The following is a 26,144-nucleotide window of genomic DNA, read 5'->3' on the forward strand; positions in this document are numbered from 1 at the left end:
CTTTCCTTGTTAACAGTTTATATTTTCCTGACTTGAAATTGTAATAAATTGTAACTGAAGGATCTTCTCTATGTCCTGTGAGGTTGTTAGGGTTTTTCTTTTTTTTTTTCTTTTTTTCACCCCATTATGGTATTTTCTCACAGGGGTTTTACGTTTCATCCTTCATTTTTCAGAAACAGTGAACTCGGAGCTGTTAATATTCAACAAAACATCTGCCTCAGGAAAAAATTGGCAGGTTTCACACACTCACAAAGGAATTTCAGAAAAATTATTTGCTATCCCTGAACTAGATACTGCCAGAGTACATAATTCCAAAATGTCTTTTCTCATGGGAAAGGCCTATAAGACTAGGTTTAACAATGGGGAAATAAGCTGGGTTTATTTGCATTTAGAACAGATCAAACCCTCTTCACCTGCTCTGTGAACAGAGCACCTCGTTACTGTCTCTCTTTTTTCCCTTAATCAAATTGCATGTTTATATCCCCAGCACTGTGGAAGTTATGTGCTATGCCTGATAATCCAAGATCTTTTCTAAAACAATGTAGGAGTGGGGGAAGATGTTCACACACAGAGAGATCACCCCTTCTCCTGGGTCTTCCACTGCAGGAAATGCTTCTCTTGCTCCATTTGTGTGGTTAGTATTATTTATAGGGTAGTTCTATCAACTTCTATGCTGAAAATAAAACCTGCACTTAATATTAACTTTGTAGGTGCTAAAAATCCTGAGATGAGCTCATACACCAAGGGCAGGGCAAATGAGTTGAGTGGATCCTTTGTTGGAAAAGGTCACATTCGTGTAGCTCCCTGTGTCCAGACCGATGTAAGTACTTTTGGTTTTAGTTTGTCTTTGGTTGTTCACTGGGAAAGATGAACCAGGCCCCAAAGACCTGCAGGCATTTAGGATAATTACCTGAGTAATGATAGCAACCTTAACAAAACATAAAACCCTAGCATTTCACAAAAAAGCCCCAATCCAAAACCATGAGGCAGTGGTGGTCTCTAATGAGTGTTTCAAAACTTAGACTCTAGCAAAATTCATTGCTGTACAGCTGAATGCTCTCGGATCTCCTAGGCAAGTACTGCTTGGGTCCCTGCAGGCTCAGCCTCGCAAGTACTGGGGCATACCACAGAGTAAGATTTGGGGTCTCTTTGTTTTACTTTTGGTTATGGAAAAATTGCCGGTGTGCAGTATGGAATGGATTTCAGCAAGGAGGTGCCCAACCTCATGCTAACATGAGTTGTAGATGTCAGCATGGTGCAGAGGGGTGCCATGAGAAGATGCTGGTTGGCTCTGGCAGGTGTGCTCTTGTCCCAGTTTTTGCACTTGTTCAGATGCTGCTAACTCCGATCTCTGCTGTTCTTTGTTACTCTGCGTAGGTATAACTCCAGATCACTTCAATTTGTTGTTGTTATGGCAGCATTAAAAAAACTTCCTAATCAAAAATGAGGGAACCCACTGTGGTAAATACACTGAAGCGAGTCAAACAAAGTCCTTTCTCCTGCAGGCTCTTCAGGACGTGACTCAGGGCACGAGGCTAAACAAACAAGTACAAGTAAAATGAACAGGGCTTAGCTGGAATAGAAATCACTGTTGTTGAAGATGAATTGAATTTTTTTCAACCACCAGAGTTTATTTGTGCAAAATGTTAGCAACTCATGTGTTGTAATGGAAAAGTAGTGAAAAAAGAACGTAGAAAAAGAAATGACTGAAGGAAGTACAGATAAAGTCAGCGCTCTTGAAAGCGGTTGGAGAGATGAATTCAGGAGTGCAGAGTACGTGTAGGCAGTGTGTGTTGAAGAGGTGAAAACCAGGGCAAATGCGTGACCACAGGCTCAAGATCATATGTCAGATCAAGAGATGAAAGCCAGAAGATGGATCACCAGCTTGGGAAAGATAGCAAGTACAGTGAATAGGAACTGTAAAAGGGTGACGGTATGGGGAATTGGAAGAGGAGTCCATACACTCGTATGAAAAAATCCCCAGTCAAGATAGGGATGCTATTATAGGAGTGCAGAGATATCTTTCCACAGATGCTTGTAAGAACTACATATGCTGTTTTATTACCATCAGGTAGCAATATAAATATTTTAATCATAACAAATAGAATCTGTGCCAGGCTACACGGCCACTAATCACCGTTCCACAATAAGATTTCCAGAACGCAAAAGAAAACCCCAAAACCAGGCCGTTGAAAACCGACTAATTACGAAAGTCTGACCAAACTTCAGTAGTTTTTCATTGACAAGTAAGTAACATTAGTCCAAGCTCAGAATGAATCTTTTTTTTGGTAAGCCATCAGTATGCAGGTCAGCAGCAGCAGCATAGTGAAAAACTGTGTCACTGTTAGTGCCCCAATATCCATCAGCTCAAGCGATTGATGTAGATGTAATCACTGTCTCTAATAGAAATAAAGTCAGGGTAATGGAACATTGTCACAGGATCAATGTCTCCTGTTTTGAAAATAAACCCCCTCAGCTTTGCCTTTGCATTTATGTACCAGCAGGCGACCACATCATTCAGTTCAATTGACACAGTCCCTTAGAGCCCTGAATGATCTATTGTGGGAACATCAGGAACAACGTATTGGAAAAAATGGAATGTTCTTGATCAGACTTACAGGCCACGTTATTTGGTGGGTTTTCCAGCAGTGAAAATGAGAATAAATCAGCTGAGAGCAGAAACTTAGCACAGTATGGAGATCTTTAACTCCATTTAACTGTTTAATTTCTACATGTTCTTGATCAAAAAGCTTGAACCATAGTACTTGTGCTTATTTTCAATGGTGCGTGGTCACAAATAGAAGACATTTTTTGGACATTGCCCCTCCTCTGCCTTAGTCTCAGCAGAAGCTCTTGATAGGGCTCATTTTGACTGACTCAAGAGCTCTTCTCAATCAGTTATTTTCTCTTGAAATTTTTACACAGTTTGATCCGAGTGAGGGTTAATGGGTGTGCTCCCACATTCATCCATAATTAATTTTTTTGCTAAGGCTTTAATGCAGCACAGGAGATTAGGAGTCGTATAGTTGCATGCTTAAAACTAGGTGCATGCCGAAGAGGTACATTGCATGGGATTTTAAACAACGTAGCAGATAATGCTACTTCCAGTTTTCATCTTTCTTGCACTTGATTCCGGCAACCTACCGCTATTCTGTGTCTAGATCCAGCAAATATTAGAGGCTGTTATTTTAGCACTTAGTAAAGCCATTTAACAGTTTTACAAAGCCTTCTTGAGACAGGGTCTGTAAGTTTGATTGCAGAAGTCTTAATTTATTTAAATTAGCTATTCCTGAAGGATTGTAACTCTGTCTAAAGGGACATCCTTCTAATTGCCTAAGAATGGAAGCTCTACAGCTTGCTTGATGTTACCCCTGTTCCCGTGGTGGGCCCTCCAATAAGAAAATTTTCCCTTTTGGGGGACAGATGTCTCTCCCTGGAGTAATGACAAGCATTTGTCTGGTAATTCCCTCTCCATTACAGAGTTAGATATATTTAGCCTACAGAGCCTAGAAGATGGACTTTGCAGGTCATCTGGTGAAGTAATCCATACTAGCCAGACCTATACTACTGCTTCCCCGGGTAAATGTGCTAATTCTGGTCATCAGTCAGAAGCTAGCTGTTTCTAATCAGTTTTAGAAATGCCACATTTCCAGTTTTGCTGCTATAGGCATCTGCCCAGCTTCTGTGCAGGTAGGACAGTCTAACCGTGAAGGACATCCCATCAAGCCACGGGTTCTTCCTTTCTGAAAAATGCCTTTGGTCTGGATTAGGTGTTTGATCAAGAATTTCATAATGTTTGGTTATATTTCCTTGTGTGCTCTGCAAATTATTTAAGTATTGAAAGAGGGTGGTGATTTAACTTTTTAACTACTACTTCTGGACAGTTTTCATTTAACCCTAGTTTGCCTGCATCAGTGGACTTGAGCTCTGTGATTAAAAGCCCTCTCCTTGGCTGCCGTCATGGGAGCAAGAGGGGATGTTTGGGCTTGGGATCCTGGGGGAAGTCAGGGAGGGATGACTTTCATGAATTAGTCAAAATTGAGGCAGGACTTTCTGCTGGTGGTTTTACTGGCTTATGGATGCATGTTCTGAGAAGCTGGGTTTGGCTTTTAAGTTTTGAAGGAATAACATATTGCTCCTGAAGAAAGATGTATCAGAACTACCTCCATTTCAACAGGGTTGTAATTATAATGCAGAAAAGTTGTGCCTGGAAAGAGATGTCTGTTTTCATTGTTCCCCGAACAGCTGAAAAGTCTTTAAAATACTTATATACAATACCTTTTTGCTGTTCCGATACAGAAAATGAGGAGAAAAATCTCCCCCAAACACATCGTTTCTTCTTGTGTTGCACTGTAGCAAGGAAGAAAAGAGGTTTAAGAACCTAAAAAGCGTTGAATAAAGTGTCAATACCAGAAATATCCCTGTTTCTTTAGTCAGTCTAGGGATTTACAAAATATGACTGCCAAGAATCACTGCAAGATGCCCTATAGCTGTCCAGGAAGATGTATTTTTAACTCTAGAAAGCATACAACTTTGCAGCTTTGTAGCCATAGCCCTGGAAATACGATACTGAATATACTGTCGCTTGTCTCTCTGCTTTAACATCCGGAATCCCAGTCTCCCGGGTCACACAGCATATGACTTTGGGGAGGAGATTCATAGTTCAGTAATTAAATACTACTTTGCTCTAGGCAAAACCAACAAATGGCCTTCATCTGCAGCTTATTTTGTAATAGTACTCAGGACTGTGCTTGGCGTTTCTAGGGACTGAGTACTCAGATAAGTAGACAGTAACTGTTATTTTTAGCTAAGGTTTTGGGTGGGTTTGTTGTTTTGGGTTTTTTTTGTTGTGTTTTGTTTTTTTTTTTTTTTTTCCCTTCCCTGTCAGGGTTGTAGATCTTCAGAAAATTTCAAACTGGCTTTGTCATCTTGTATGCTTCATACTCTCAAATTGGCACGGAAAGACAGAGACTGTTGCCATAAATTAGGTCACTAAAGCTGAAGTACAGAATACAAATATTTATTGCCTGAGCGACGGAAAACAATTCAGATGAGGGAAGGAAAAATTATTTTTTTAGTATTCAGAAATGAAGCTGTATTCTTGAGATTAAAAGCAAAGCAGTAGAGTTAAAAGATGAACATGAGAAGCATCTCTTGTTTTAAATTGCTAGAAGGAAAACTAGCAAAGCTTAATCATATGGGAAATCAGTAAGAAGGTTCATTAGGTAGAATTACAGATAATTTTTTTTTATGCAAGTTCAATTTTGACATGGATTATTGAATCTTAAAATTAAAAAAAGGGCACATTTAAATAATAGCAATTTAGAGACACAGGTAAAAATGTACAAAATGAGATAACTTTCATTTTGAAATATATTACAACAAAGCTTATGCATTTAATTAAAAAAACCAAAACCCAACATTTTTCTTTAAATTCAGAAGGTTAGAAAGAATTCCTAACTGCAGATTGTCAGATAGTAGAACTTTAATAAGGGCTCATTTGTATTGTGCCCAGTACAATATTGGACCCCATGTCTCAAGTGAAGATGTGAAAGTGCAAATAGGAGTGTTTAGAGCAATTAGTTGATACAGTTAAAGAAAACTAATTTTTTTTCTTCTTTTTAAAGTATGAGAAAATGTTAATTTTGATTGAAATTGATGTCTAATAAATTCTTATCCAGAAGGACGTACAACGTTGGTGATACACTGCATGCTTGACATGCAGGAACCACTGATTTATTTTATGAGTTTTCCTTTATAAACTGTTTCTAAAGGGCTATACATAACTATTCTTTGGATGTAGCCTTACTGAGTTCAGCAGCCGTTTGGGGTAGACCCACCATATCTTGGGGAAGAGCCTTTGGAGAATGCTTTAGTAGAACAGCAGCCACCAGCAACAGCGTTTTGTGGAGCCCTAGATTAAAACTCCAGTTCTGCAAGCTACTCACACAGTGGATTTGGTATCTGAATGAAGTCCTGCCGAAACCTCACAAATCCAGGAGTTTGCCTGGTCTGAGTGGCTAATTTAAATAGCACCCTTTCTACTTTCTTCAGCACCTCTGAGTTGATAAATCAAAGCAGACCTGGTGGCATTGGTGCCTCGCTGTCCTAATCGACCTGGACGCAGTTGGAGAAGTGGTGGCTTTTAGTGTATCGGCACTTCCCTGGGCAACAAGGTATTATCTGTCCCCTGAGCCACCGTGACAGCAATCACATAGCTGTCGAGTTCAGCAGGTAGGTTTGCAAGGCTGAGGGACTACCAGTGTTAGTTGCAAAGTGTAAAGAAGAGGAATTGTGTATCACACGCATGACTACATTTTTATTTTTAGGAAATGTAATACAGATGTAAAGCAAAATTGTAATAAAACTTTCCAAAGGACTTATATGCACCTTCAGGTTTTTTGGGTGGAATGAAAACAAAACTACGCATTCCCAGGTTGGGTCATATAATTTTCTTTTTTTTTTTTTTTAAACTGTCATGGTCATTAAAAAAAGGAAGATTCTTAAGCGGCAATTAAAAAAAATGGTATCACTGTCTATGTGCACACATGCTGGCAAAATATTTGTCCGGATTTCTTGTGGAAGAGGAAAAAATAAAAGGACTAGTGACAATATTTCTGTTGTGGGAGATTTATTGTTTCTGTAGCCAGACTTCTGTTTTCCATGGCTAAATGTAGCAGTCTATTTATATCTGAACATTAAACATTTTTCAGAGCTACCCAGAGCATTAGCTGTTCCCTTTAACATATCATATTTGGTATCAAACTACTAATGATTGGTATGTTTTGGGGAATTATTATTCACAGCAGCCTGCCAGGTTTTTCTGTTATCCTACCTAATTAGGATGTGTTAGAGCCCACCTAAAACTGCAGGAATATTACTTTGTTAGGCTGTTGTTTGATGATACAATAAATCTAACTGCAGTAAATCTACTATACGTTATAAAACTGTGATTAAGAGATACAAAGTGCTAATCTGATGTATAAACTTTCTCTGCCAGTTCAGGTTTGTTTAAAAAATAAATAAATAAAAAAAACCCCCAACAACAAAACAACAACGACAACAAAAAAACCTATTAGGCCAGGAGCCATATCGGGCGGGATCTGTTCTCTAGCATTTGGCATGAACCTGGAAGAAGAGTACAAAGCTAGCATAAACATGCAGAGTAGAATAATAATTTGTCAGAAATGCAATCAGATTTGTACTGTTGAGCACCCATTAACCTGCAGATCCAGTGTTCGTGATAGTGGAACTTGATCTCGTTATAACGGATTTTACTTTTAAATTTTACTTGAAGTATGAATGTGAATGGTCCTCAAGGGGTGGAGAAGCCCGTGTGAGACCTCGCATGCTAGTGTGTCTGAGTTGCAGTAGGCATGTTACAGAAATACAGGCACATTTTTGCTATGTGGAAGCTAAGTCAGAGTTGGTGTGTTGGCTCTGGGACAAGAAACCTCATTTCCTTTGAAAAAAGTAGTATCCAAATGACTTTTTGTGTGATTTCTGACACAGATTCAGAGTTGGAACGAGTGGGTTGGTTTGTCTAGGGCACAGATGTGCATCTTGTCTGTTCCTGACCTGTGGCACATCTAGTTCTTGAGTAGATCTTGAGGCCAGCATCTGTATAGACAGTTAACTTTCATTTTATGCCTGATATGTTTTATGCCTGATAAATTTTGGGAGTTCAGGGACTTTCTATAGAGACATTAAAAATTACCGGGGATATCTTGATACTATGCTGATTCTAATTGAACAGTGGTGTTATGAACCACAGGCTCATCCTCCAGAAAGGGCATCCTACAGAAAACCAGTGCCTGTGGCTCGGTGGTTTTGGATGATTGAGGGAGAACAGGGTGACAGGTTACCTACGCTGTAATACAGTTTTGTTGGCACTATGGCATTGCTGAGGATTGCAGGGGCATGTGTGGGTTGAGAGCCTGAGAAGAGGCGTGCTGAAGTGGACTTTGTTTTGAGCACTGAATACAGATCCTGGTGTGGTCCCAGGGACTGGAAGCCTATGAGCAATTTGGACATGGTTCGTAAGTACTTGTGCACATCCTTTTTTTACGTGTTGGGGGGTTTTTTTGTTTGTTTGTTTTTGTTTTATTTAACCCTAATTTTACCAGTAAGAAATCCACTTCACATGCACTGCCCTAGAGCTCCAAGGTACAAAACAAAAGTAGGGGCAAGTGGGAGAGCACTTGGAGATAAACCAGTAGTGTGGGTGCATCATACTTCGCCATATTTCCTGTAAATCCCCAGAATGTTTTGAGGAAGACTAGGAATTTTTATAAGGGCCAGAAAAAAGGGCCTCAAGGATCTTGTTACATTTTCAGAATGGATTTGGGACATACAAGGTGCAAATATCTTGAGATATTTTTAATGGGCCCTTTGGAACTTAGGCTAGAAATCTAAGACTGGTAGGATTTATGTGTCATTTCTACTTACTTTTGTCTCATTTTTCTGTGTCTTTTTGGTTATTTAATTGCTGTATCTAAAATAAAGAGCAATATTAATATCTATTAAGTGCCCAAAATAAGTAGTCGATTGCACGTGGAAATAGTGGATTTGGGGGAAATAAACCAGCATTAATGAATTAGATTTATTAGCATGTGAGGTATGTGTAAATGCATGGGTGCATACATAAAGATAAATTTATTTTTTTCTCCTCTAATTTTTTTCTGTTCAGCCTTTCCTCCTCTATGCATGTTTCCGTTTCCATTTACATGATGCCGCTTTTAAGAAATCTTCTCCATCACCTCCCAAACAAGCCCTGGGACCTTGTTGGGACATTAGGGAAAAATGGAGTTCACGTGGTTCGTAGGTTAGCAGGTTTATTTTCTTTCATTATTGTTTTTCTTTGGCAGATATCCGTGGCAAGTTGTAACTTCAGCATGAAGTGAGGGGGTGCCTGTGCGTGTCGAGCCCTGAGCGCAACATGGCTGGGGGGTCAGTGGGTCCCCTCTCCATCCCACCTCTGCTCCTTTTCGCCGCCATCCCCTCGCTGCCGCTGTCCTGGATCATTCCTGCTGGTCACTTCCTGGGAAGCTACGAGTGAGAAGGAGGAGGGAGGCAGTGCAGTTCCTAGGGCTGGAAATGGCAGCAGCTTCCCCATCCATGCAATGGGGTTCACACAGTTCTGAGCTGCTGCTTCAGCTCTCTGCAAAGTCTGCTGCCGAGGCTGGAGTTGGCCACGCTGCAGAGCCCTTTGCTGGGGGATGTTTGGCTTTGCCCCTAGTTTTCAGGGTTGGCAGCATAAGGCCAGCATCCAGAATCAAGCCCGGTGTCAATTCAAAGTTTGTCAAAGGGAAATAATTATTGTATCCGCTTCTATCTGTACTTCTGCTGTATTTTGATGTGACAGTTTGCCTTTGGGATGGGAAGGAAGGTGGTTTGGTGGTGTTTGTTCTCACAATTCCTCACTTCCTTGGCTGTGCGATAGGGAGGTGATGGTTGTCTCAGGGGAGCTGGCTGAGCGACTGGGCCTGTGATGGGGGGTAAATACAGAAATGGGTTTTCAGAAAATTTAAATAATCACCAAAAAAATGGATAAAGCAATATCTTGGTAAAAAAGTGGAACCTTTTGCACCCTTTTCAGTTTCATGTCCTCATCACGCAAGCCATGTATTTATTGAACACATTTCTGTGTTTTTCTAGTTGTTAGGGTACAAAAGCCAGTGTTGCACTGCCACCTCTTGATAGCTGGGCAGGACAGCATGTGGCAGTACTCCTTGCCTTACCAAAGCATCTTGTGGAAAACACTTTGAACCAGCCTTGAAAAATGATATTCATTTGACTTGGACACGGTGAATAATATTTTTGACAGACAAGCAAAATGTTAGCTTTTTTTCTTTAGCTATCCAGCTACACAACAGGTGAATTTATGTGGCATCTCCACAATTCTGCTTTGAGTGGGGAGCCCTCTTTATATTAATAATGCAGGTCTTTTCTACGTAGCAAATAGCACTTGCATCTGATTTCTGCATTTTGATCTATCTTTTTGGATGATGCAGCAAGATTTTAAAAATCGGTAACAGACCCATGAAGCAAATACTACCGTTTGTGTGTGTAATGTAAAAAAGCTTCTTTACAAGTCTTTTTAAATTTGATTACCTTTTCTTCTTAAGGACAATATTATTCCTCTCCCTCTAGAACTTCTCTGTAACAAGCAGTCTTAAATAAGGATGATTTGTGCCAGGTATGACAACAAAACATCGCTAGTGTTTGGTCCTGCACGTGGTAGAATTGGTTGCTAATGCATGAAATGGCTAAAAATGACATTCATTTCACACGCTGCTCAGTAAACGAGCCCTCAAAGTATATTGTAATTTGGCAGGTATACCTTGTACATCAGGCATTGCTGGGGGCTGTGGATGGAGTGGGTTAGTATCAGTGTACTTTTACAAGTTGTGTTGCACTAGCTAGAAGTAACTGTACTGGAGCAATTATTTTTTCCTTTAGAAATCAGAAGGATTTAAGTAGCTCTGCATTTTTATTTATTTCCTTAAGAAACTAAAAGCATCTTCCCCACTTTGGCAGTGCAGTATGCTTGAGCTGCTCTATAAGGACGAGATCTGGGTTTCTGTGGACATGCCCAGCATCGTGTTCGGCCCCCCCATTTCCCACACAGGATAACCCCAGCTCTCCCACTGGGGTCCTGCTGGCCCAAGCTGGGTCTCAGCGCTCCCTGCACAGCTCTCGGATTGTGTCCTTTTTCCTGTGCCCTCTCCAAACTGAGCAGGCAGTGCATGCTGCCTTCCCTCCTACCCCTAGCTATTAGCTGGGTGGGTGGCCATGCGGCTGGGGCGGATTCAGGGGTGTCCATGTGCTCTTTGACTCACCAGGGTTTGTGCGTGGTTTTGGGCAAACACACTACTTTTGATGACCAAGTTTATCCTATAGCCTCTTCTCTTCTTGAGGAGTTTAATTGGGTCTTTCCTCTACAACAGTATGGGACTTGTAGGAAAATCACATCTTGGAGAGCTCTTCCCGCTGTCAAATTTGGTTGCAATTGACTGGTAAAATTCAAACGTTAGATAATAAGAAAGAGAGTGTGGTCATTTTCTCCTGCTTCCTTGGGAAATCTTGCTAGGAAAAGACGCCTAGAGTGAATAGGTATGGCAGCCTTATAATGCCGATCATAACCTTGTAGTTGTTACTTACTGCTGCGTTCACTGCTTTCCCACTTCAGGCAACAGTGGCGAATGGCCTGACCACACAGCCTTGTAGCAAGAACTTTTTATTTTGAACAATACAAGAAAACCTGTTCTCTAGTCCTCTTTTTACGTCAGATCTAGGTCAAACTTTGTCAAATAACAGTAGGAAAGTCATTTACCTTCTCAGACTCAAGTTCCATAGAAGAAAACGATGGTGGTGGGCAGTTGGGTAAACACCTTGAAGGTCTGCTGATGAAAAGTGCTGGGCAGATACTAGGAACAGGAGATGGACCTTATTTCATACTATGTTCTGGAACCTGATGTTTTTACTTGTTTACTGGATGTCGTGGAAAGATCAGGATTTTCAAAGTCAGAAGTCATGAGAATGCTCTCAAAAATGAGGCTTAACACTAGAAAAAATACTGTATTCTGTCTCTTCATCTTCATGTTTTAAGGACTCTTATTGCTACATATTTTCAAAATTTGTCATCAAAAGTATATATAGTCTGATACATTGTTTGTCTTGCTAAATATTGACCATTAATAAAATCAAGGGAAAATTGTGTGTGTGTATCCATCAATATTTTTAAAGCATTGATTGAAAGCCTAGAGAAATGTTACTAAAAATGGTCTGTTTAAAGTTTGTCTCTAATTTCAAGAATTCCTTTTGCAAAGCATAAGTGTATGGCTGAGGTGTTTTCTAATTTTTAGTGGAAATAGCAGGGCTTTCTTTGAACAGATATAGTGTTGTAGCCCATATTGCACCTTTTTACTAGAGCAGGAGTACCTGAAAATTGAAGTAAAATGTAAAAGTGAGAACTTGCCTGTATACCAGGCCAATACTTGGATATTTGCCAACGTGAAACCAAGTTCTCGGTCTTTGTTAGCGAGGCAGAGAGAAATCCACATCTTGAAAAATGTGTTCCATAGCAATAATGGTGATTAGATGAAACTCACTTGATTATTTTTTTAAAAACCTGGGAAATGAGGCCTTTTTAGTAGGTATTAAGCAGCATAGTTCCCCAGTCCATACCAATTTTCATCATTTGAGAATCTGGCTCTTCAATATTTAATTTACTGACCTTTATATTGTGGTGAGACAAATGACTTTTTAATGACTGCAGTAGACCTATTTGCATTATAAAATAAAACCATTGTCTACGCTGCCAGGGAGCTACTTACTTTATAAATATAGCATTTGTTGAGAAATATGTATTAGGTACTAAAAATATTTAATTGACCTACTTTTTTATTTTCAGGGTTGTGTCCTTTGTTGTGACCTCATGGTTTAACTGGGAATAAAGATGAGTATAAGCAGTGATGAGGTTAACTTCCTGGTATATAGATACTTGCAAGAGTCGGGTGAGTTTTTACAATTCTGGTTGTTAAACAATGCATAATTTATTTGGTATTCATCTGCAACTGGCTTTAGCAAACACAGACTCATTTAATTATTTTGCCAGTAGGCATGTGTTTCTGTCTGAACTGTTTCTTGGTGTTTCTTCTCAACAAGAGAATGAATTCCTGCCAAGTTACCTTCTGTAACTTAACCGGATTTAGTCATTTGGAGTCTTCAGAGGGCAGTCAACCAACTAAGGACTCACTTGATTGCTAGAAATGCATTTTCCTGGACATCACTTATCTACAGGGTGACAATGACATTTTGCACCATTTTATTTGGGACTACTTGAAGAAGAAGAAAGGATGACCACCAAAATACCTTTTTTTCCGGTTCTGTCTTGGAGTGATGGTGCTCCTGCAAGCTGGTCTTCCGTGGCCGAATTCCTTGCATGAATGTGACTGTAGCAGGGCAGATGTTGCTGTATTGCAAAGGAAAAAGTGGCAACTGTGACTCGTATCATTTGAATCTAAATACAGAGGAACAGATTTTTTACAGGAATGCCTCTTGCGTTCTCAAAAGTCCCTCCCTGCAGGACATTTTCTTGGAGGATTTTGTCCTTTGGTGTCAGGCTACCTGAAGCCTCCTGCTTCTTAGAAGGAAGAGCAAAAGACAGATGAATATTGTCAAGCTCGAAAACAAACTTCAGGCTTCTTGAAAATGCATTTGACTGATGCAACATCTGTCTACTGCTTATGTCCACTGGTCATGAACTTCTCAAATTGAGACAAAGAAGCACCAGAAGCAATGGTGGATGGCAGAGTTTTTCAGTCTCTGCTTGTCAGAAGAAAGCAGAAACTCATTGTTCTGCCTGAATTTACTGAAAACTATTATACGTTCTTAGTCCGGTTGCAGATTGCTTTTGTCACAGAATGCAAACTTACAAAATTGCTTTATCTTCATCTGAAAGTTTGCAGGCAGCTTCCTAGTTACCTGACAGCAAAAATAAATTAAAAATCAGTAGTGTAAGAAAAAATTCTGTGACAATAAAGTTAATTTGCTGAAACAACTATTTTTCTCTAGGTTAAATTTGCCTTTTCAGGGTGATCAAATAAATAGCAAGCAACTACCAGTGCTGCACCATAACATGCTTGGCTCTTCTTAATCAGTGCATAACACTGATGTAGTTCTAAGTGCCATAACCTACACAATTATGACAGCACTGTACCACAAAGTGAATTCTGTTCTACCTACAGATCCATTTCACTTTCATGGGTAACAAATCAGTGAGTAAAAATAACAAGTGAGTCTTGGTGTCTTGGAGATATATACTTTATTAAATACTATATACGATACTGTATGTGTGTGTGTATATATATAGTTTTAGAATATATAAATATATGTAAATACTATTGCATATTGAATATTTTATGTTTTTATATTTACTCATGCACAGGTGTTTTGCCAATGATACCATAATTAATAATTGCTGTGTTTATATATAAACTTAGTTTTTGTCTTTTTGTACATTTAAACTACAAGCATATAAGAGGGAAACAACAGAGGTGTTTTGATGAGGTTTTTTTAGTTCATAAGCATGCTATAACCTTGTATAACTTGCTTAGATTTGTAAACAGAAGGTCCTACAGTAGTTTGACAAGTAGCATTGTCTATCTATAAATCAATTCTGATGTTTTTGCCTTGTCTTTAGGGTTTTCCCATTCAGCATTTACCTTTGGTATAGAGAGCCATATCAGCCAGTCTAATATAAATGGTGCTCTGGTGCCACCAGCTGCTTTGATTTCCATCATCCAGAAAGGTCTGCAGTATGTAGAGGCAGAAGTCAGTATTAATGAGGTAAGGAGGCTTTGCCTACAGGAGCATTATGTCCTTGCTTGCAGTAAGTTTGAATGTTAGTATTTTTTCTTAACTTTCTTGTATCCTATTTATCTACTTTTACTTCAGATTCCTTACTGCTGGTGTTCACCATGACTCCAGTGGTGGAACCAGAATGGAGTGACATAACTGGGTAGGGGTTCTGCCCAGTGCAGCCACACAACACCAGGCATGGTGTTCTGGCTCATTGCTTAAAGGTCCGTTGTCTGTAGAGTTTTTACCCTAATATAATGTTGTAGTAAATCCAGAGAAGTGCAATAAGATAATCATTGAGACAAGTAACCTCTTAATTTTTATTTTCATAGACTTGCACTAGGGAGGTGGGAGAGCACTATGCAGCTCTCATTTGGGTGATGTGTCGTTATAATGAAGTAATGAGAGCCCAAAGGCAAGGTTTCCAAATAGAGAGAGGGTTTCAATTTGTGGGAGGAAGGATGAAGGTATATGCCAGTTTGCTTTTTCCCTCTGCTGGCTAATTCATCTTGAGCAGGATCTATTAAATTTGATGTTTAAATGGTTATTCCAGCAGTACAGAAAGCTATGTATCTTCCTGCCTGATGCCTCAGATACTCACCCTCAATTTGCACTCTCATTTATGCCTGGAAGGTTAGCAGCCTTTGTATATGTCAGTTATATTACAGAAGGAAACGATTTTTTTTCACTAATTCTGCTCTCTTTCCAGTCTCCCTTATGTCTTCTGTTTATGCGTAGTTTTCATAGTTCCAGTGAAGCAAATCTTTTCCCTTAGGAAGCCTCAGAAAAATAAAGCAAGTGATTGGAATAGAAGAAGGAGACCCTATATTTATCACAAGGAATCCTTCTAGCTCCTAAAAATAGATCTTTACAAAGCCCTAGCATATGTATAAGGGTATTTTTAACTGGGTCTTGTCCATTTCAGGATAAAATTCTTCCTTGTTGTTTGAAAGCATGCCAGCACTGTTTAAAAAAAGGAAGAAAACTAGTCAACTCTCCAGATAATATGTTTATGGAAAGTATTAGTCTAATAAGATAGAATAACTTCACAAGCCAGTGACCCGACTTGCAATGTTTGCAGGTCTTCAAACAAACCATTAGATTTTGTTGCAGCCACTCATGTTTGAAATCATATTCATAGATAGCTTACAGTATTTTTTGCCATAGCAGACGACTTAGCAAACTCGAAGCATAAAAGTTTTGATTCCAGAAGCTCTGCCAGAGGCCTGGAGCAGCTTTTTTTGCGTATTTATGGTGGCCACTTAAATTTAGAATAAAATTCCAATCCTAACCGCAACAATGATGAGATATCACTTTCAGCACCATTTGTAAACTGTTTTATTATATTAAATAAAAACTTTTACTTTAGTTTTCCTTGGAATTTTTGCCCATAATGTTAATTTGTACTTGGTGTTGTCTTTTTTGTTTTCTCCCTCTGCTGTAATTTAGGATGGTACCTTGTTTGATGGTAGGCCGATAGAGTCTCTCTCACTGATAGATGCAGTAATGCCTGATGTGGTACAGACAAGACAACAGGCCTACAGAGATAAACTTGCACAACAGCAGGCAGCAGCTGCTGCAGCTGCAGCCGCAACTAACCAACAGGGATCAGCGAAAAATGGAGAAAATACTGCAAATGGCGAAGAGAATGGAGCACATACTATAGCAAGTAAGTTGAGACAGAAATGACCTTAACCTATGGTAACGTCATTTCCCTGTCATTTTTCATAGTACGAGCTCATAGTATGAGCTAGTAGACAATGAGGTAAGTGTGTAGAGGTACTAGCAACCCTTCAGCTATACCTTCGTCACAGGTCATACTTTAACAGATGGTGTCTCACCTTTGTCCCCAGTTTGATATTTGGAATTGCAGGAGGAGATGCAAACTTCTGAATTCATTAATTCACAATATTCCATTGACCAGTCTCACTTCCAGTATCGCTCCTTTCCCATCATCTGAAGGTTTTTTACAGGACCTTCTGAGAGCTCTTGCATAAAGAGAAAATAAAAGTCAGAGACAACTCTTTAAATACTGCATCTCCTCAGCTTTGGCCCCTGTACAAGGAATAAGGAGAGGACTCTGCTAATCCACAGCTGGTTAAAACTGAGCATCGGTTGTGAAGCTCTGCAAACTACTTTTGGCAGGTTCTGCCTGCCCCATGAATCAGAGAGCTGTAACCAGCTCTCTGTAGGACAGACTTGGTTGTCATGCTGAGATCATCATGGCTGCTGAGACAAATCCTGTGTCATTTGTCTCCTTTATCAGTATCGGTTTTCATGATCTGCTATTCAGAATTATTCGATGCAACTGCTTGCAGGTTTCGTTTATTCGTTGGTTCCATTTTAGCTGTGATTGGTGAAACAAGTGAGTTTTATTTGTCATCACTGGTCAAAGGAACATACCTTACAATCAGGCTTAGTATTGAAACATGCAGGTCAGGCATTAAAATGTGATTTTGAAAATACTGTTCTGGAAGTCTGAATTATGCATTTGAGAGAGGGGGAGTTACAGCTCTTGCTGTAAAAGCACCTGAAGAAAAGACATTTTTGAGAGAATATTCATATCAAGCCATGCACAAGTTTTGCATTTTACAGCTGTATTTTACTAGGTTTTTTTCATTATCATATATGATAAATAAAGTGGAAATATAATCTTTAGCTTAAACAAATAAGCTCTCTACTTTGATGCTTTCATTTAAAAATCTCAAAAAGAATATTTACTTGTTAACTGTGAACTGGATAGAGTAAATGTAAACCTCAGATCTCAGCCACTGTTCAAATGTGATATACCAGCAACCCCTACTGGCTGGTACACCAAATTATACTGGCATTGATTCTCTTTAATTGAAGCAATGTTTTATATGGTGCTCTTTCTTAAAAATATGCATGTTCTAATAGACTTTTCTGTTTTCTCACACATACAAACAGTGGCAGAAACCCTTAATGTTAAATTGAGCAATAGATGTGAAACAGTTTGTTTAACCACAGTGAATGAATACAGAGCAGGTGAACTGTTCAGCATTTTTTATATTCTGCATTTACACTCAGTGTGAATTTATTTTTAATAATAGAAAACGATTGATGGTAGCTGCCAAGAAAACTGTTTTGTCAGTTGAATTACCCCCAGTATGTTTTACAGAACAATATGGATTCAACATCACTTCCACGCAGAAAGCTATGTATTGCCACAATTCCACGGTAATTGCCAATGCAGTTTCAAAAGCTCTGTTATCAGTTTACCATATCACCAAATGTTATTATATTAATTAAAGCCATTTTGTAAATGAAGTGTCTGAGATGTAGATTTAAAACCTGTTTGACTGCAATTGGTGAAAAGAGAGATTTTTGAAAATGAATGTGTCATAAACATATTTTTAAAGCACAAGATAGACTAGTAATGTATTGTACTATGCAGTATCATGACTGAAAAACTGTGACTACTTTTAACGTTGGCGTTTATTTTTTAACATAGCAAAAAATTAACTTTTGGCCTCAAATTTGAAGTTTCAAAATTAAATCCATTTGGATGCTGAGGTTTAGAAGGGCTAAGAGCTTTCTCACATTTTTGAAACTCCCCATCTGTTTATAGTACTTCATAAACTGGAACTGGAAAAATAAAGGAACGTTACAGCTTTGTCAAATTTTGATCCATGTAAATTGTGAATTAATTGTTATGCTCATCCCAGAAGAATATGAACCATACAGTAGTTAAAATGTATTCTCCCAAAATATTAAAATCCACCTCTCTCTACTGTTGTTTCCCACAATGCAGATAATCACACAGATATGATGGAAGTAGATGGAGATGTTGAAATCCCACCCAACAAGGCAGTGGTGCTGCGTGGCCATGAATCTGAAGTATTCATCTGTGCCTGGAATCCCGTTAGTGACCTTTTGGCCTCAGGGTATGTGCATTAACCATGTATGTAATATCAATGCTCATTGGCACACTTCTGTATGGTGATGGTAACAAGTTAAAATAATACCTGTCCCAACGCCCTCTACATCAAATGCCACAACGTTTGCTGTTTTGAAAGGAATACTTTTTAAAATGGAATTAATTGGGAGAAGGAGTTATATTCTTATTAACTGTTTATAGATCTGGAGATTCGACAGCACGGATATGGAACCTCAGTGAAAACAGCACGAGCGGCTCTACGCAGCTGGTACTTCGACACTGTATACGAGAAGGAGGGCAGGATGTACCCAGCAACAAAGATGTGACATCGCTGGATTGGAACGTAAGTAGAAGTGGCAGTGCTCAAAATACTCTGGGAAAATTGTACCAATAATTTTGCATACTCAAATTTTAAATGACAGCAACTGTGCATCCTCTGCTACAGCTCCTGAAATATTTCTCTTTCTGAGTTGCATTTTAATTTCTTGTATTGTACTTCGGGGACTTCTTTTTAAGAAGTTGTAGGTAGTCAGTGCAGTAAATATCATGAATCTTATGCAGATGTATTCTGTCTGAAATTTGCTTTGTGCTCTTTAGCTTTGAGTTATACAGTAAAAATAGATAAATAAAATAACCTTTTTGCTGGCAGAGTGAAGGTACACTTCTAGCAACTGGGTCTTACGATGGCTTTGCAAGGATATGGACTAAAGATGGTAAGTGAAATACTTTTAATTTCTAGTATATTTTCCTGTATTGTGGCTCACAGCATAGTTTTTTATTTTTTTTAATGTATTCATATCAATATAAATTTTCAGGTAATCTTGCCAGCACCTTAGGGCAACATAAAGGTCCTATATTTGCGTTAAAATGGAACAAGAAAGGAAACTTCATTTTAAGTGCAGGAGTGGACAAGGTGAGATAATCTTTGGTAAAATTAAAATTCTTTCCTTCACCATTATAATCTAATTGTAAGCATAATAGCAAAGCTATAGAAAGTAAAGTAAACTAAAGGCATGGGACGTAAATATGTACTTACAAAGAACTTGTTATGCTAGCTATGTTTCCTTGTGTTTTATAGTAGTTTATTGAGATATTTTAATTTATTAGTTTTCAGTGTCCCTGGATTTCTTCCCAGTTAGGTTAGCATAAGTTGGAAAGTAAGTGCATTGAACGCAGGAACATTAAACCTTTGTAAAACCGAATCAACTAAAATTTAGTGAAGCACTTTATGCAAAGCCTCAGAAAAAAATCATACTGGAGGAATAGGTTCAGGCTGATTGGGATATCAGTCAAGCCTGAGAATTATTAAAAACGTTAGAGCTGGAACATAAGAAAAGTCAATACATCTGACTGGGGAGGTGCCAGCAGTGTAATGCCATGAAGCTCATTGTTTAACTGTGTTTTATTTCACATCTCTAAACAAACTTAAAGCCTCACAAGGTCTTTAAGTTCAAAGCTGTTGTTAGTGTGAGATATTTTATGTATGGTAGGAAGGGCACGTAGTGATGAAGAATAAATTCAGATAATAGAATAGACTATTCAAAGAGTAAGAAGAGTTTAGTTTTTCCTCTGTAACTGATTGAAGGTGCCGAAGTAAACACAGGCTTTCTCTTAGTGAGACTGGCAAACTGTGAGTTCAGTAAGACCACAGGCCCACAATACTTAAAACTGGCAGTGTCACTGTAAAGTAGTAGATTTTCTCCTTCATTTATTATTTTTTTCCTGCTCGCATTTAACCTGGTTTGCTATAGTGCCCAGCTTTATAAATGCTTGTGCTGGCACAAAGGGAGGAAAAGTAAATGTCTCAAAGCATGGAAGGGATGGGTTTTTTCTTTTGGCAGCTGTGATGGCTTATGCCAGTTTTTAAGTCTTTGTGGAGGTACAGCTTTAATTTGAAGAAAAATATTCTGGGGGAGATAAAAGCCTCATTTCAGTCAATAAAACTCCTTGGACAAAGCAACTGAGATTATGCTTTGAAAAATATTCTGTATTAGCAGAAAGATTGACTCAACCTTATACTTCTTTTCCATAAATAATTTGTGTGGTCAGTTCATGCTTCCACTGAATTCAGTGTCAAAATTTTCACTGATCGTTGAGGTAGGTCAGGAATATTGGCATATAATACAGTGATTATAAAATACTAATTTTGTCATGTAAGATTTCTTTCATCAGAAGGATATCAGAAGTATTGACAGAGAACAACTCAGAACAAAATTATACCCTTAAATCAAATTTTTCAGATGCTTAAGTGTAAGACTAATTGTTTATATAAAGATGTCCTTAGGGACAAATGAATATTTGAAATTACAATTTGCATATACAAGTATTTGAAATTAAAATAGGTGTGTGGAGTGGATTACAAGAATATAAATAGGACTAAGGAGATAAATCTATTTAATTTTTGTTTATAAAAAAAAAAAAGCCCACAACCCCCTTCTTCCCTCCAGACCCCCAAAATTAAACACCTTTCTGATATTGCAACATATTAAGTTTTTCTACTGTTGTCTGTACATCTACTACCATTTCCTTTAATACTGGGTAAAACACTAGAAATATATAATCGGGAGCAGGTTTGGGCAATGGGGAGTAGGCTAGGTAGTCTGATACATGTGAATGGTGGTAGTTGTGGGGAAATGAGCAATTTGTACAAGTTTGTTTATTGTTTATTTATCTGTTTAATACAGACCACAATTATTTGGGATGCCCACACTGGCGAAGCCAAGCAGCAGTTTCCTTTTCATTCTGGTAAGTCTTGATTTTGATCATTTGGGACTGTCATCTCAAAAGACGAAAAAAATGTTATTTATTAAAATAAATTTAAAAATCTGAAGTTTATGGTGCTTATTTACACCATTTTGAAGTCTCACAGGCAGTCTTTGGATACTGACTCCCATATTCATAGTCTTATGAATTTTGAGAATGTAAACAAAGTTCTAATTGTATAACTTCAAAACTCACAATTTTATTGCAGTTCTATGAAAGTCATAAGAGATAATGCAAATATTACCAACTTTCTGTAGTACAGTGGCAGACAAATCAAGTGGGTGGGCCATGAAGGATTTGTGTTTATCAGCTAAGGACTGCATTTGTCATCTTCCTGCTACAGTAATCCCAGCTCCACATCCCATTGTTCTGCACTGCCTGCTGTGCTGTCCCCAATTTGTTTGGCCACAAACCAGCTGAAAGGCTGTTCGCTGGCCAGCTGGGATGAGAGTGCAGCCTCTCAGGAGGTCAGACAAATTGCTTTGTGGGCTGCATGCTGTGCAAGCCTGCCAGAATCAGCTGGAAAATAGAATAGAGAGGATGACAAACATGTCATTGAAGGGCCTTTAAGAAATGTGTCTCGTTTCCACTTTTTATTCCGCTCGCACTACGTTTTCAGCGGCATGACAACAATCAAAAACATCAATTCTTGATTTACTCCAAGCAATTCTGTGTGCTATCTGCCATAAATGTCTTGGCTTGATCAAATGGAATATGTCGCCCATGATTAAGCTTCAAGTTACCACACCTTATAATGCTGGAATTAAAGAAAGGAAATAAATCATTACCTTTCACTGGCTGCCATCTATCAGCATAAACATGGACTGTTAGTGGAGATGAGCTCATGCATGACGATGTGTTAAGTTGTGGGAATCTGTTCCTCGTGCTGACTCTTGAGATTTATTTAAAGATGACTTAACTACAGCTTGTTGTCCTGCTGCACTGTCTTCTGTATAAAGTTTCATTGCAGATATGTTCCATTTTTTAATGAATTCTATTAAATTTTGTTTCATTTCTTTGTGTAAGACTGGTTTTGGCTGCATTTCTCACTGTTCGTAGTGTTTGATTATCTTTAGAACTGCTGTAAAATTAATGGTTGCTTCCTGTTGGCATTTGTTCTAAGGTGGTGCATGCTAAACTTGCAGATCAAACTCCTGCAGAATACATACCATAGTTTTAAATATCTTTCTCTTTCTTTTAGCACCAGCATTAGATGTTGATTGGCAGAGTAACAACACATTTGCCTCTTGCAGTACAGACATGTGTATTCATGTCTGTAAACTAGGACAAGATAGGCCCATCAAAACCTTCCAGGGTCACACAGTAAGTACTGGAAAATTGCGGGTTGCTATACAATACTTTTATTAAGGAGAGACTGGGGGCCCCAGTATACTTGCCAGTATACAGCACTTGTGTAATGGTTGGTCTTTGGCAACAGGCAATAGATATACATGTGTAGGTAGTTGAAGTTAAGGTCATATGGTGACTGTAGTCTCTATCATTATTAGAACAATTCTCACTTCCATGTGCAGCTTTTTTTATCAGTGCCAGAATGGCATAGCAAAAGCGAGCTTTAGAAGAAGAAACATGGTAACTTTAAGACTTTGCTATGCACAGCCTACGTTGTGTAAGAGCATGCATGGGAAAATGTGATGAACAGGTAGAAAAAAGTTGTTATTGAAGGCAAAGCTAGGAATGCAAATTAAATGTTAAAATAGTGACAATTATACAAATACTCATAACTGCTGTCCAACTTTATCTTTCGTAAGCTGTCATTTGTAATGGAAGTGAAGACTCCAACTTATTCTCACTGTTCAATTTTAGAATGAAGTAAACGCAATCAAATGGGATCCAACTGGTAATCTTCTGGCATCCTGCTCTGACGATATGACTCTCAAGGTAACAGGAGTTCTGGTACTGGCTCTTGTCTTTGTAGGACTCCGGAATGCACACCATTAGCTCGGGCAATCCAGCAGTATCACCGTACTTGCCATATCGTCTTAATATTTGTTCTTTTTTAATGTAACAAGATTAGGCAATCCTAGCAAATCCTTGTTAATCAGAGCCAAGCTTTGGTCCAGAGAACTTGTTACAGGCTGCCACCCTGAGACTTGGAGCATGATATATTAGGTGCTTTTAGCTGTTTACAGAATCCAGTCATTAATCATTAAGCTGTCACACTTGATGGTTGCTTTTGGTTAAAAGGAAGAGTTGGAATGCATGTCGTGCCACACATACAAGAATGGGTGACTAGCTCCTTTCCTTGTTTTCTTCTGTTTTGCCCTTCTTTCTAGTTAAAACCTTTGGCATATTGTTTCTTAAGAGACAGTGTGTACTCCTTGGTTTTTCCAGTTCATCAGGAGTCATTCTACAGTTTTCAATTGCACCTACACTTTTCCTCCAAATAATTAGCTCCAATAATAGCTCCAACATGCTTTCTTGTGGAACTGGGGCAAACTTGTGAGTGCAGAGGATACTCTAACTTATACATATGACTTCAAGGTGCATTAGAGTTCCATACAAAAATACCACCAGGTTAGATGCACTAGGAGAAATGAGGTTGTTCATGCCTGAAGGGCCTGTGCTATTTCCATGTTACAGATGCTTTTCCGTTACTCCCATACTCCTTTATATTTAGTAGGTGTTTAGCACGATGTTTAGTAGAGTTTCAGGCTATGTTTTTTTACGTTGACAGTTCTGTCCTACTAGTAGCCCTTGGGACAGTTATTTCCATCTAGCTCACCATTGTTTAATCAGAGACAGGGAATGGCTGAATGAGTAGCCAGATATCCTCTCCTGTGCTGGCACACAGTCAGGCATTTACAATGGCAATCACCTTATCTAAATATAAACATTTAAGCATTAAGCCTCCAGTCTAAAGCTACATGTCTAGACATCTTTAGTCAACAGAGTGTCTAGCACCACTGAAAAGTAATTAATCCTTTCCTAAGTTAAGTGTCTAAGTCAGGTGTGATGAGTAAACCCGAGAGCATCAGTCATTCTCCATTGGCAATGGATGGAGTCAAAATAGCCAGCTTAAGGTAGATATTTAATGCTTAGACAGCTGAAACTCAGGTGAGATGAATTCCAGTCTAGAGCTCAAGCTGTTACTGCTGCATCTCAGTGAGTAGAGAGGTGACAACTGGGAACATGCCACCGTTTGTGGGCTCAGGCAATTCACTTCTTGGTTGCTGTTTTGAATTCAGCCCAGCCTGGAAAGAATTTTGTCATTTTTTTTCAAGATTAACTGGAAGACCAATTGCTTGTAGATATATCTACGCATCACTAATCACTTGTGGATCGCTTACTTTTCAATGGTAGTAGGAATGAATGTCAGGTTTTGAAGCATATGGAAGATGCCTAGTGATTGATTGATTTATTTATTTTTCTCTCATGATGCCAACTTGATATTCTCTAGGGCAGCTAATATGGACTCTTTTCATCTATACTAGTTTTGGGAAGAGAAGCTAGATTTTGATCCCATCAATTTAAACTGGAAATACAATTTTAATTCTGTCTGCACATTGAAAATCAATTTCCCCTTCAGTGAGGCACCAGTTCTGAAATACATCATTCATTTAAACATACATCCCAATTGCATCTTAAATACAGTTGAGCTTAAACATGCTTCTGTTAGCTTTTTCTAACAAGAGGTGAGCTAAAAGCACTACTAAACCAGAGATCCTTAAAAAAACCATTCAGATGATTAACTACTATATCAAGTTTCACATTTAGGAAAAGGTATTAAAAGCCTTCCAAACCCCCTTCTCTATGCAATGCAAACTCTTTACTCTGTTAAGTTATTTTGTTTGTTGAGGGCTATCATGCAGGAGTTGGAGTCCTAAGGAACTCCTCCTTTATATGAAGTAGTGAACAAACACCTGGCAATGCAAATCGTAATAAGCCAGAAAAATGCCATAATGTTTTTTTGCAGTATGCATCTATGGCTTTGTATGAAAACAGAAAATTTCTCTACTATCCCTTTATTTCGCTCAATCTGTGTAGCAAGAATTTAATTTAAAAATAGAACTGTGATATTTTGTCAACGCAGACATGAACGTATACATATTGCTCTTCTCATTTTAGCATCTGTTATCATCCCTGCACTTTTCAAGGGGCTTATAGTTAGCACATGCAGATTGGTTTCTATAGACAGTACCTTTATTACTCTTTAACCCCATCAGATACTTATAACTGGAAGAATGGAGGGTACTGGAATAATACTTGTCATAATTTCTCTAGAAACTCAGCAGTCATAGCAAATGTTTTGAGTGGCCTAAAAGGTAGCAGTCAGACTGCAAATGATAAAGAAGATGTAAAATGTATTTTAGTACAATATTGTGCTAAATGTCTTTGTGTGTTCTTCTGATTTTATCATAGATCTGGAGTATGAAACAAGACAGTTGTGTCCATGATTTACAAGCACACAACAAAGAAATTTATACTATCAAATGGAGTCCTACAGGACCAGGAACAAATAATCCAAATGCCAATCTTATGTTAGCAAGGTACTGTTTAATCCTGTTTTTAAATGCCTGTTAAGCATTATTTTTACTTCACTCTGTATGTATGTAGGTTCACAGAATGTTTTGAAGCACCTAGGATACTTTATCATATTGTGTATATATTAGAAAAAAAAATACGTCAAATTAAGATGTAATTAATCTGTGTTTTTTCCCTTGACAGTGCATCCTTTGATTCTACTGTTAGATTATGGGATGTAGACAGAGGAATTTGTATTCATACTCTGACAAAACATCAAGAACCTGTGTACAGTGTAGCTTTCAGTCCTGATGGCAGGTACCTGGCCAGCGGCTCCTTTGATAAATGTGTACACATCTGGAATACACAGGTATAGCTCTTCTGTCTGTTTAGAAGTGTGCGTCTTGGTCTTTTCCATCTGCACCCTTCTAACCTTTGTTGCTCCATCGTGTTTCGGCCACAAAGAGCTTTGCCCTTGCTAACGCGCTGATTTGCTTTCTTTTTGTTCTAAGGTTACTTCTGTTAATGGATGTACTTTCAATTTCTCTCTTTGAGCGCTTGCCTATGGTGAAGTAATAATTGTCTTTACATTGTCTTTACTTAGGAAAAAAAAAAAAACCCACCACCAAAAAAAACC

At 38.5% G+C, this 26,144-nt stretch overlaps 1 protein-coding gene across 8 annotated transcripts in view; it reads left to right on the forward strand.

Annotated features, from left to right (window-relative positions):
* The window catches only part of TBL1XR1 (TBL1X/Y related 1), a 119,051-nt gene that overhangs the window by 85,096 nt on the left and 7,811 nt on the right, over positions 1 to 26,144 (forward strand). For 6 of the 8 annotated variants that reach the window (XM_072866365.1, XM_072866368.1, XM_072866367.1 and 3 more), the window contains 12 exons: positions 12,416 to 12,518; positions 14,207 to 14,352; positions 15,814 to 16,033; positions 18,119 to 18,269; positions 18,464 to 18,605; positions 18,912 to 18,975; positions 19,078 to 19,175; positions 20,947 to 21,007; positions 22,227 to 22,348; positions 22,850 to 22,924; positions 25,406 to 25,533; positions 25,712 to 25,877. In XM_072866365.1, coding sequence (XP_072722466.1) covers positions 12,461 to 12,518; positions 14,207 to 14,352; positions 15,814 to 16,033; positions 18,119 to 18,269; positions 18,464 to 18,605; positions 18,912 to 18,975; positions 19,078 to 19,175; positions 20,947 to 21,007; positions 22,227 to 22,348; positions 22,850 to 22,924; positions 25,406 to 25,533; positions 25,712 to 25,877 — 1,431 coding nt within the window. In that variant the 5' untranslated portion in view covers positions 12,416 to 12,460. The remainder of the gene's footprint in view (positions 1 to 12,415; positions 12,519 to 14,206; positions 14,353 to 15,813; positions 16,034 to 18,118; positions 18,270 to 18,463; positions 18,606 to 18,911; positions 18,976 to 19,077; positions 19,176 to 20,946; positions 21,008 to 22,226; positions 22,349 to 22,849; positions 22,925 to 25,405; positions 25,534 to 25,711; positions 25,878 to 26,144) is intronic. The other 2 variants (XM_072866371.1, XM_072866373.1) reach the window with 2 other exon arrangements.

The sequence above is a fragment of the Ciconia boyciana genome, chromosome 7, assembly GCF_034638445.1.
Source record: "Ciconia boyciana chromosome 7, ASM3463844v1, whole genome shotgun sequence".
NCBI lineage: Eukaryota > Metazoa > Chordata > Aves > Ciconiiformes > Ciconiidae > Ciconia > Ciconia boyciana.